The following is a 12904-nucleotide window of genomic DNA, read 5'->3' on the forward strand; positions in this document are numbered from 1 at the left end:
CCACAAGTGTCTGCAGAAATTCAAAATCTCCCTTATCCTCTAGTCACTTTGGTCACAGCTGTGCCATCGAGCCTGTCACATAGCGCTCAGATATTCATTGGGCCTCACACAATCCAAAAGTGTCCAGTGTCCAAAAGTGTGTGCAGAGATTCAAAATCTCCCTTATCCTCTAGGCACTTTGGTCACAGCTGTGCCATCGAGCCTGTCACATAGCGCTCAGATATTCATTGGGCCTCACACAATCCAAAAGTGTCCAGTGTCCAAAAGTGTGTGCAGAGATTCAAAATCTCCCTTATCCTCTAGTCACTTTGGTCACAGCTGTGCCATCGAGCCTGTCACATAGCGCTCAGATATTCATTGGGCCTCACACAATCCAAAAGTGTCCAGTGTCCAAAAGTGTGTGCAGAGATTCAAAATCTCCCTTATCCTCTAGTCACTTTGGTCACAGCTGTGCCATCGAGCCTGTCACATAGCGCTCAGATATTCATTGGGCCTCACACAATCCAAAAGTGTCCAGTGTCCAAAAGTGTGTGCAGAGATTCAAAATCTCCCTTATCCTCTAGACACTTTGGTCACAGCTGTGCCATCGAGCCTGTCACATAGCGCTCAGATATTCATTGGGCCTCACACAATCCAAAAGTGTCCAGTGTCCAAAAGTGTGTGCAGAGATTCAAAATCTCCCTTATCCTCTAGTCACTTTGGTCACAGCTGTGCCATCGAGCCTGTCACATAGCGCTCAGATATTCATTGGGCCTCACACAATCCAAAAGTGTCCAGTGTCCAAGAGTGTGTGCAGAGATTCAAAATCTCCCTTATCCTCTAGTCACTTTGGTCACAGCTGTGCCATCGAGCCTGTCACATAGCGCTCAGATATTCATTGGGCCTCACACAATCCAAAAGTGTCCAGTGTCCAAAAGTGTGTGCAGAGATTCAAAATCTCCCTTATCCTCTAATCACTTTGGTCACAGCTGTGCCATCGAGCCTGTCACATAGCGCTCAGATATTCATTGGGCCTCACACAATCCAAAAGTGTCCAGTGTCCAAAAGTGTGTGCAGAGATTCAAAATCTCCCTTATCCTCTAGTCACTTTGGTCACAGCTGTGCCATCGAGCCTGTCACATAGCGCTCAGATATTCATTGGGCCTCACACAATCCAAAAGTGTCCAGTGTCCAAAAGTGTGTGCAGAGATTCAAAATCTTCCTTATCCTCTAGTCACTTTGGTCACAGCTGTGCCATCGAGCCTGTCACATAGCGCTCAGATATTCATTGGGCCTCACACAATCCAAAAGTGTCCAGTGTCCAAAAGTGTGTGCAGAGATTCAAAATCTCCCTTATCCTCTAGTCACTTTGGTCACAGCTGTGCCATCGAGCCTGTGACATAGCGCTCAGATATCAGTGGGCCTCACACAATCCAAAAGTGTCCAGTGTCCACAAGTGTCTGCAGAAATTCAAAATCTCCCCTGTCCTATAGACACCTTGTACCTTGTTTTACATTACTATATAGTTTGTTGGATTTTGTCTACATTTCTACCAAAAATGAGGAAGGCTGGTGGAAGAGGCCGTGGAATTGGGCGGGGGTTGGCAGCTGGTAATGATGGTGTTGGTGGTGGATCTGATGGTAGTGGCAAGAGCAAAATAGGACCGAATGCAGGAGGTGCTGAGCCTGCATCATCGTCTGGCTACATAAGGCCTCGAACGCATAGTTTTCTAGGAGTTGGCAAACCGCTTTTAAAGCCAGAGCATCAGGAAAAAGTTTTGTCTTACATTGCTGACTCAGCCTCCAGCTCTATCGCCTCCTCTTCTTCAGTTGTAAAAAGTAAAAGCACTGAGTCGTCATTGGAGGCTCATGTTCATGAACCACACCTTTCCTTGTGTCCTTCACCCCAACCAAGATTGAAGGATGACGCAGGCCATACTACCGATTACTCCATGGAGCTGTTTTCACATACCATGCCTGGATTATCAAGTGAAATGGTGAATTACCCTGGCCAAGAGGAATCTGACATGGAGTGCACTGATGCACAGCTGCTGATGGATGATTCTGCTGGTACATTCACTCAGAGCACTACATTGTCCTCGCAGTGTACAGAGCCAGATTCTGACCCTGATGAGACTCAGGTGCCCCTTCCCGCACACTATACCACCATACACGGTGACACAGAGGAAGGTGCACATGACATAGAAGAGGAGGTGATGGATGACCCAGTTGTTGACCCAGATTGGCATCCATTGGGGGAAGAGGGTGCTGCTTCCAATAGCTCAGATGAGGAGCATCCACAGCAGACATCGACATCGCAACAGCTGTTATCTGGCAGGCCCGGAGCACTCCAAAGACAGGTTCCAAACATCAAAAGAGTTGCTGGACAGCTTGTCCAGAGGGTCAAAAGATCACAGCGTGCTAGGCCGCAAAATGTCTGCCAAAGTAAGAAGAGTGCAGTGTGGCACTTTTTTGAACAAAATCCTCATGATCAGGCCAAGGTTATCTGTAAGAAGTGCGCAAAGACCTTTAGCCGAGGGAAAAATCTGAAAAATTTGAATACCAGTTGCATGCTTAGACATTTAACCAGCATGCAATTGCAAGCGTGGACACAACACCAAACCTCAAGTGCCACATGTGCAACTGATCACAACGAAGGTAGTCAGCAACGCTACATTGTTTCCCCCACTGTAAGCCCACCGGTTAGCACAGCAGCAAATGTTGAGGTGTCGTTGCAAGGCCACAGCAGTCAGGGAATCCCACTGTTATATCAACGAAAGACTGATTCTAGACCATCAGAAAGAACACCAACTCCATCACCATCATCAACCCTCTCTCAGTCCGCCCTGTCCACCGCTACTTCCACCATATGCAGCTCTCAAGTCCAGCTCACCCTCCCAGACACTATGAGTAGGTCAAGAAAGTACTCAGTCTCTCATCCGCGTACACTGGGTTTGAACGCCCACATTGCCAAACTAATCTCGTTTGAGATGATGCCCTTTCGGTTGGTGGAAAGCACAGCTTTCCGCGAACTCATGGCCTATGCAGTACCACGCTATGACCTACCCAGTCGCCACTTCTTCTCGCAAAGCCATCCCAGCCCTCCACCATCATGTGAAAGACCGCATTGTCCATGCACTCAAGCAGTCAGTGAGCGGAAAGGTGCACCTCACAACTGATGCATGGTCCAGTCGGCATGGCCAGGGCCGTTACGTGTCCATCACTGCGCACTGGGTTAATGTGGTGGATGCAGGGTCCACAGGGGACAGCGGTGGTGGGACAGTGCTGCCTAGCCAACGGTATAGGAAACAGTTGGCTCTAGGCGTTCGACCCTCCTCCTCCTCCTCCAGAAGCGAAAGCTCGTCCACAGAGCGCAGTCGTACGAGCACTCCATCTGCAGCTGCCACTGTTGCACACGATGTGTCCCCCTATCGAGCAGCTAGTGGAAAGTGTCAGCAGGCTGTGTTGCAGATGATGTGTTTGGGCAACAGACACACCGCCAAGGTGCTGGCCGAGTACTTGAAGCGACAAACTGAGTCATGGCTGGGCAGTGTACATCTTCAGGCAGGCAAGGTAGTTAGTGATAACGGCCGTAACTTTGTGGCAGCCATAGCCCTTTCAAAACTCAGCCACATACCTTGCTTGGCTCACACCTTGAACCTGGTGGTGCAGTGCTTCCTCAAAAATTATCCGGAGTTAACAGCCCTGCTCCAGAAGGTGCGAAGACTGTGCGCGCACATCCGCCGGTCGCCTGTACACTCCGTTCGTATGCAGAAGCTGCAGCGATTGCTCCACCTTCCCAACCACAGCCTCATTATCGACATTGCAACAAGGTGGAACTCCACCCTGCACATGGTGGAGCGGCTGTGCGAGCAGAGGCAGGCCATAATGCATTTGTGGGAGGATACACGGCCAGGCACTTTGAGAGCAGACATGGAGTTGACAGGTGTGCAGTGGTCGAAGCTGAAAGACCTCTGTAAAGTCCTTCAGTGTTTTGAGGAATGCACACGGCTGGTAAGCGCAGACGACGCCATCCTAAGCATGAGCATCCCACTTATGCGTCTGCTCATGCAAACTTTGACGCACCTTAAGGAGCAGGCGTCTGCAGCCAATGTTGATGAGGAGGAAGAGGAGGAGGGAATCCTTGATGACATTCAGCCATTGTCTGCTCAGGGACCTCTCCTGGACGAGGTGGAGGAAGAAGAGGAGGAGGATGATGGGGATGATTACTTAGGGGAGGAGGATGCATCTCGTGGGGCAAGTGAAAATGTTGGCATGGCAAGGTCTGGTACAGGGTTTGTGCGTGACTGGAGGGATGTGGATTTGCCAGAAAGTGCTCCTCCACCCAGCACTCGCAGTGCATCATTGACACCGGGAACATTGGCCCACATGTCAGATTATGCCTTGCAGATCCTAAAAAGGGACCCACGCATTGCCAAAATGATGAACGATGACGACTACTGGTTGGCCAGCATCCTGGATCCACGCTATAAAGGCAAATTACAAAACATCATGCCACAGGAGAACCTTGACCTAATATTGGCTAATAAACAAGCAACTCTGGTAAATCGGTTGCTTGAGGCATTCCCAGCACACAGCAGCGGTGATGGTTCTCACACGAGCCGTACGGGCCGGTGGCAACTTGGCAGAGGTGTTCGTGGTGCACACAGCAGAAGTGGCGTTGGAGACAGGGGTTTCATGACAATGTTGTGGACTGATTTTTCAAGTACCGCTCACACAACTGGTAATACTGCATCGATGGAAAGTGACAGGAGACAGCAGTTGTCAACTATGGTTACAAACTACTTTTCCTCCCATATCGATGTTCTCCCACACAGGTCATTCCCCTTTGACTATTGGGCCGCTAAACTGGACACCTGGCCTGAATTGGCACAATATGCCTCACAGGAGCTCGCTTGCCCAGCTGCAAGTGTGCTATCGGAAAGAGTCTTCAGTGCAGCTGGATCAATCCTGACAGAAAAAAGGACCCGTCTGTCAACCCAAAATGTGGATGATCTAACCTTCATTAAAATGAACCACGCATAGGTTTCCAAGGATTTTGTCCCACCTTCCTCTGATGACACATAGAGTGACAGAAAAATGGCTTGCTTTGGTCCACCTCTTCCTGGGACTTGACCTATTTCACCTTTTGCATCAGCTGAATGTCCAACATCAACATATGCCACTTTCTAAAACTCCCTAACTGTGCTGCCTCCCCCCCCATGGCCGGGGTCACCACCTAGCGCACGACACCGTGCGAGTGCCGTTGCCCTGGACAGGTGGGTAGGCCGACTCTTGGGCGCGGGCACTGGTACAGGGTCCTTCATAGTGCAATCAAGTGTCTCTGACGGTGGTGGTGCACACCCGCCGTCAGACACACCGCCGTACTATGAGGGGCCCAGTGCCAGTACCGACGCCCACGAGTGGGCTCCCCTTGCTTGGGCAGGGCCCCAGCATTTGCAATCTTTACCTCTCCCTGCTCCTCCGCTGTGTAGTCTGGCCCGTCAAATCCATACTGTGCCTGACACCGTCGGAGCCTGCCTCCTGATGTATAGACATATATTTTGAATGTGTACGCTATCCATACATGTTATCAGGGGAAACGGTACCCTTTCTAACCTTTGTGCAATCACGTGCAATCCATACTGGGCCTAACACCGTCTGAGCCTGCCTCCTGAGACATATATTTTGAATGTGTACGCTATCCATACATGTTATCCGGGGATACGGTACCCTTTCTAACCTTTGTGCAATCACGTGCAATCCATACTGGGCCTAACACCGTCTGAGCCTGCCTCCTGAGACATATATTTTGAATGTGTACGCTATCCATACATGTTATCCGGGGAAACGGTACCCTTTCTAACCTTTGTGCAATCACGTGCAATCCATACTGGGCCTAACACCGTCTGAGCCTGCCTCCTGAGACATATATTTTGAATGTGTACGCTATCCATACATGTTATCCGGGGATACGGTACCCTTTCTAACCTTTGTGCAATCACGTGCAATCCATACTGGGCCTAACACCGTCTGAGCCTGCCTCCTGAGACATATATTTTGAATGTGTACGCTATCCATACATGTTATCCGGGGAAACGGTACCCTTTCTAACCTTTGTGCAGTCACGTGCAATCCATACTGGGCCTAACACCGTCTGAGCCTGCCTCCTGATGTATAGACATATATTTTGAATGTGTACGCTATGAATACATGTTATCTGGGGATACGGTACCCTTTCTCACCTTTGTGCAATCACGTGCAATCCATACTGGGCCTAACACCGTCTGAGCCTGCCTCCTGATGTATAGACATATATTTTGAATGTGTACGCTATCCATACATGTTATCTGGGGATACGGTACCCTTTCTCACCTTTGTGCAATCACGTGAAATCCATACTGGGCCTAACACCGTCTGAGCCTGCCTCCTGATGTATAGACATATATTTTGAATGTGTACGCTATCCATACATGTTATCTGGGGATACGGTACCCTTTCTCACCTTTGTGCAATCACGTGTAATCCATACTGGGCGAGAGAACGGCTGGCGAGCTGTTAAGCAAGCTACAGCACCTGTGGTTTGCACACGTAAGTTTTTCATTTTTTCAGGAATGACGGTTAGGCCTAATTCCGGAACTGCGGTTGACCTGCACTTACTGGGAAATCATTGTTCACGGGTAATAATTGTAATCAGTGATCCCCATCACTAACGTTGTTCAGCGGGTTATCTGCACCTGTAAGCGACAAACGCTGGCCTTTTCAGTGTAGCGCACATGCAGCCACGGACATGTAAGGGCATGACACACCAGTTATTGGCCAATCTCATGTGCCAGAGCCTCACGTGTCCCTCTAGTAAGCCGGACTCGGACCGCGGGGCATGACGGAGTCTCGTTCGTTAACGGAATTAAGCTTGCAATGTGTGCATCTGTTCTGTAGCTGGCATGGTTGAGGTTTCCTAGGTGGAGTCGAATTTAACCGTAGGCTCCACTCCTGGTGGTGCCCTTCTGGACATTCCTTTAAGGTTCAGCTTTGCAACCATACTGCCCACGTAAAACAAACACTTTGCCTTCATGAACGCTGTTTGGAGGGTCATGACTCGTGGGAATAACGCCGCCCAATCAGTTAACCTGCTAGAGAGATCCTTCGTTGCTCCCAAGCATGACATCACACTCCCTAGGAAGAAGGTAATGCCACTGTGGCGACCGTACTCCTGGGGGCGACACAAATGCACTGATGCCCAGCCACTGCTCGATGAATCTGCTGGTACATTGACCCAGACCACTACATTCCCCTCGCACGCTACACGACCTGAATCTGACCCTGATGAAACTCAGGTTACCCTTCCCATATACAGTTCCATCTTACACGGTGACAAAGAGGAAGCTGCAGATGAAAGTGCAGGTTCGGCCCACCCGCCATCAGACACACCACCGTACTATCAGGGGCCCTGTGCCAGTGCCGTCGCCAACGAGTGGGCCCCCCTGCTTGCTCAGGATCACAGCACTTGCAAAGTTGAAATACTGTGCAGTGAGATGGAAGATGGGGACGACGAGGAATCCAGACAAGTACAGGGATTCCCTAGCGAGGAGACTTATTTGATTGTTTTCAATGTTGGGACAGCAATTTTTGGGGAGCACTATACTCTGGAGAATGATAGTTGGGGCCCACCATACACTGGAACATTCCAAAGGTGGACATCAGACACTGGAGCAGCATTTACAGGGCCCATTATACACTAGATCATTAGAAATGGGGCCCATTATGTTTGGAGCATTATTTGGGCCCATAAGACAGTGGAGCTTCATCCATGGGGACCAACATATACTGTAGCATTATGTGGAGCTCATCATATACTGTTTCAAACATTATATGGGACCAATGATTCTGTATGGAGAAATAGATGGGCCTCGTCATGAGATGTAAAAAGTGAGGTATTTTTCATTGTACTATACCGCTATTTCTCTGCCGTATCGGAGCATGATGAGTTGTGGTATGTGTTAAAGGGGCGCTCTTTCGCCAAGGGCACATGAAAACCTGCAGCCAGCCCTCCCCCCCCACAACTTTAGCCAAATAACCCCCATTTTTCAGTGCGTAACTTGTATTATGAAGTTAATTAAGGTTGACAAGCTTAAGTAAGAAGAATTGATGCTTTTGGCATTCAAATGGGCACTGTAGGTGTGTTTCCTGTCCTCCTCTCACTGCCGACTTTTATTCCCCATTGACTTACATTGGGTTTCGTGTTTCAGGACGACCCCGACTTTTCCCTATAATTGGACGATCTTGCTCGACCCGACTTTTGGAAAAGTCGGGTTTCACGAAACGAAACGCGACCCTAAAAAACCAAAAGTCGCTCAACTCTATTTAGCAGGCGTCTTCCTATGTTGCTGACTGCCACCATCATAAAGCTGCCCTGTACTCCATTGCTTCACCAGCAATCAATACTTCTAGGCCCTGGACGAGTTGGGCTCCTTTACTTAGAAACGTTACGTGGCACAACTGCCCTGTCCGGGCTCCCAGACCCTACTGACTAGAATCAGGAAAAACTTCCAGCTTATCCAGTTGACCCTTCCTACTTAACTAATTCCTATCCTACTCTTATTGCTATTCCTACAATGCCTCCCTCTAGTAGGCTAAGTCAATCACTACACTTTCCCTACCCTTTAATACAATATACATCTATATATATTACATTACACAACAGCACATATAGCAGCATTAGATTTCACATCAGATTTACCAACTGTCAGGGATGCACTAACACACACAAGGGAGATTGGGTACAGCTAGTCCCTGTGCACCCCTTACAGGATGTCAAAGGCAAGCATAGAAGAGGGGGAGGAGAAATCTAATATAATGAGAGAGGTGGCAGTCTAATCTTCCAGGCAGCATATGCCCCAAAGTCTGGAAGATCAAAACAAAATAAGATGATTTTTAATGAACAAGGCATCATCAAGGAGGCAGACAGGTATGACTAGTTTCAGCTTTATGCAGCCTGTATGCCCATCTCATTAGCTAAAAATGCTCAAATGGAGTAACAGATACTCTTTAAATGAGTAAGTTGTATATGTAATGCAGGAGAGCGAGGGATGCTCTTCAGGTATCCTTTCCACTTTTCCTATTGTGGATTCAGAACAGAGAACCCTACTGTATTAACGAAAGGGTGCATGAAAACTGTTTTCCTCTTTAAACCTTATTTAAAGGGCACGTATCATCAGAAAATGACCTATTATTTAAATCACATTTTTATGTTAAATGTATTTTTCATTTAATTTTTCATGTCACTATCAATATTAGGCTAGGGTCAGACTTGCGCGAAACTCGGGCGACTCGCACGTCAATACCCGGCACTGCCGCCGGCACTCGGATTGGAGTGCCGGCGGCAGTTCCGGGTATTGACGTGCGAGACTTGTCCGAGGTTCTTGCAAGTCTGACCCTGGCCTTAAAGTGTAACTGTCACTTTAAAACCATGTTTTTATATTTATAGGCTTTGAGTAGTGTTGCCAATTGGTGAGAGTCTGGGGTAATGACATAGATCGAAATGAATGAGAATGAATGATTTGCTATTGAGAACATTCAGTCCTCTGTGTGTGCAGCTCATGCAGAAGCTACGAACTTTAAAGTGGTGTTTTGACTTATCGGTGGGGGTCTCAGAACCTGAAACACTACAGATCAGAACCACTACACATAACCTAATATATAAAAAGTTTTGTAAAGTGACAGTAAGATGCTAAGGATAGTTTTCATACTGACCAATAGGCTCTACATACCATACTTAGGCGCACATGGACAATAGCAGCAATAAACTGACTCTGACAATATTTCTTTTTATATAGTCATTTTCTGAGCATGCTCTAATCTGGACAAAAGTCATTGTGAAGGGAGGAGGAGGAGGTGAGCTTGGACCATCATCTATTGCGAATGGTGAATTCACTCTTATTTAAAGCATATAGATCATTTACCCATATGAAAAATTGAAATAAAAAAGTATGTTTAACATAAATTTTTTTATTTAAACAGTAGGTAATTTTCTGATGACACATTCCTTTTAAAGATCACCTTTCACTGTCAGCATTCTCAAAATATCCATCTTTAAACATAGCAATGCAGGAGTATCCTTACTTTAAGTTACAAGTTGTACCATTTTCCTTTCTTTCCCTACTGGCATTAGATAAAAAATTTGACAACTGGGCGTGCCTACAATGTTCAGAAGGGAAAAGCTAAAATAAGCTCTGTCGATATAAGAGCGACAGTCCCAATGCAAATATTGGCACATTCTTTGTGGGTTACTTATCTATGCACAGTTCACATATGTAACGAGGTCTTCTGTGCTGTAATACCTCTTACATTACCACCCCTTTTTCAGGAGGTTCACTCTGCTTTTCCTCACTTCTGAATGAAGGACGCTGGTTCGAAAGGCTTTGTAACATGGGAACATATAAAAGATCACTGCTACTCCATGTATTTCCAGTTTGACAACATTTTACTCATCGGTCTCAGAATATATATACATACAGAGGGCAGGACAATCAATGTGTGTCGTGCCAGTATATAACAGGCTCCAATTAAGATGCCAGACGTACATTACAATAGCAGTGGGATTTACAAAGGTGGGGGGAGGTCAGAAGTGGGATATCTCATTTACCTCTGCCCAGGGGGACGCAGCCGGTCGGTTGCTGCATTAAGGGCACACATCTCCTATTCGGTGTGCTGGGGGTTCTGTAACAACATATCTTAATGTAAAACCATCAAATCAATGTATTATGCAGTGTTTTCTTACCTCATATATGGATCCACACTCCAATACTCAGATTCCAGCAATATCTCTGCAAGGGTGTAACAATAAAAAAATTATATCAATAAAAATAACAGAAACATAGTATTACTGCAATAACTACATAGCGGTCATCATATATCCAGACATTTGGTTTGCATTAAGGATATTTAAATAAAAACACAACTGCAAAGATGCATAAGTTTTCTTCCAGGGCCTGAATTAAATAAGGGTAGGCTCTATAACTATAAGGTAGTAGGAAGAGGTTAAATAAAAAATGCAGGAAATTAAGGGGCTGCACCAGGGATTTAGGGGTGGAGCTGTTAGGGTTTATATAGGGGTTTTGGGTGCAAGTTAGCCTGTCGGCCATTCTACCTGTGAGTTTGTGCCTGCCTCTTATTCTACCTGTAAGTTTGTACCTGCCCACCCTTCCCTGTGTTTTGGACAGTAATTGGTAAGATATGTATATACGGTAAATATATATTGCGAGGGATCGGCTCTGCAGTACAGGCTGGTTCACACACGGCTCGTAGTTCGTTGATTAAAATAAAGAAGTTCATAAACCGTCAGAATTACAAAATACAGCAGCCTCCTTCAGGTAAACAAAGGTATAAGTCCATATAGTACACATGATCAGCCGTTTAAGTGTTAAATGCAAGTCTTTTCCTCTGGGCAGCACATACAAAGCTTCCTCACCTAGTAAAACACACATACCCAGTGAGACAGCTATTGGGTCATTGCTGGACACCTGGCATGAACTGTCCCTCTATGCCTTTGAGGTGTTGTGCTGCCCTGCCGCTAGCATCCTGTCTGAGCAGGTTTTTAGTGCCACAGTTGGGTCAAAACAGACAGGTGCTTTCGCCTGTCAACAGAAAATGCTGACAGGCTGAAAATGAACAAAGACTGGATTAGACCTGATTTTTCCGCACCACCAGTTGACAGCAGCATATAAAGTATTTTTAATATTCAATATTTGAATGAGGCCCCCCAGTTTTTGCCTTCTAGGGTCTATGGATGACCCTTCTTAAAAAATTTTTTAACTGATTTTGCACTTTGTGCAAAGCCTTTATGACTGAAAAAGTGCCACAACTACTAGTGTTGAGCATTCCGATACTGCAAATATCGGGTTTCGGCCGATATTCACGGTATCGGAATTCCGATACTGAGTTCCGATACTTTTTGCATATCGAATACTGGAATCGGAAGTTCCCATAATGCTATGAGCCAGTTTGATTTGATTCAGCCAATGAGGAATCCTAAGAAGTGTGGGCATATCCTGTTAGGCATGTAGGCATGTTAAATAATGGCATGGCTGTGATTGGCTGCGAGCAGACCACCCAGCTGCTCCTCCCCCAGACACACACTGAACAGTGATCTATGGAAAGTGAAACTAGTGAGGGAGGAGGAAGCGACAAGTTCTCATTTCAATGTCAGAACACCCCCCCTGGACGTTTATCTTAGAAGCAAGAGATGATATCTTGGAAACCGTGCAGACTAGCCACAGAAGGTAAATTACATATTGTCAGCATTCTGCAGCCTAGATATGCACTGAGATTATGTGAAAAGCCCGGATAACCTGTTCTGTTATGTATTTCCACCAAGTTGGATCGCCAGCCAGGGCTGGTGGGGTACTCGGTACCGGGCCCGTTGGTTTCAATGGGAGATGTCACGGTAGCTGTGACCCAGTCCGTGGCCCTGGGCATCCATTGTAAAAGGGAAATGTTGAACTTGTGAATGATGATTAAAGTTTATGAGTGAATGATTCGTGACGCCACCTGTGGTGTTCGTCAATGAAGATGTTAAGCCGACGCTGCAGACAGATCCTCTGGGACAGATGGTGTGGTACAGCAATGATGTTGTGGCCCTCCACAGGTAGGGCTGTAGTCCCAGGGCAGTGTAGATGGAGAGGTAGTGAAGAGACGCAGATGGTGCAGTGCCAGGCACAGAGATGTAGCAGTGCTGAGTGTGTTGGCGCAGGAATAACTGGAGGTCACCAGGGCATGTAGTTCCAAAGCTTTACTCACAGTCTGTTGTGCATACAGGTGCCCGCATCCGTGCCGTGTCCTCCGGGTCAGGGGCTCAGTCAACCTCCAAGCTAGATGAAGCACTCCGTTCCAACACTCCGCCAACATGTGCCTTTTCTGAACGTCTC

At 47.0% G+C, this 12904-nt stretch overlaps 1 protein-coding gene across 4 annotated transcripts in view; it reads right to left on the reverse strand.

The window, feature by feature from the left end:
- LOC141055758 (prostaglandin reductase 1-like) overlaps nucleotides 1-12904 on the reverse strand; it is a 126408-nt gene that overhangs the window by 44660 nt on the left and 68844 nt on the right. For all 4 annotated transcript variants that reach the window (XM_073552455.1, XM_073552458.1, XM_073552456.1 and 1 more), the window contains one exon: nucleotides 10759-10804. In XM_073552455.1, coding sequence (XP_073408556.1) covers nucleotides 10759-10804 — 46 coding nt within the window. The remainder of the gene's footprint in view (nucleotides 1-10758; nucleotides 10805-12904) is intronic.

The sequence above is a fragment of the Dendrobates tinctorius genome, unplaced genomic scaffold, assembly GCF_039654945.1.
Source record: "Dendrobates tinctorius isolate UK_male_01 unplaced genomic scaffold, ASM3965494v1 ptg000191l, whole genome shotgun sequence".
Taxonomy (NCBI): domain Eukaryota; kingdom Metazoa; phylum Chordata; class Amphibia; order Anura; family Dendrobatidae; genus Dendrobates; species Dendrobates tinctorius.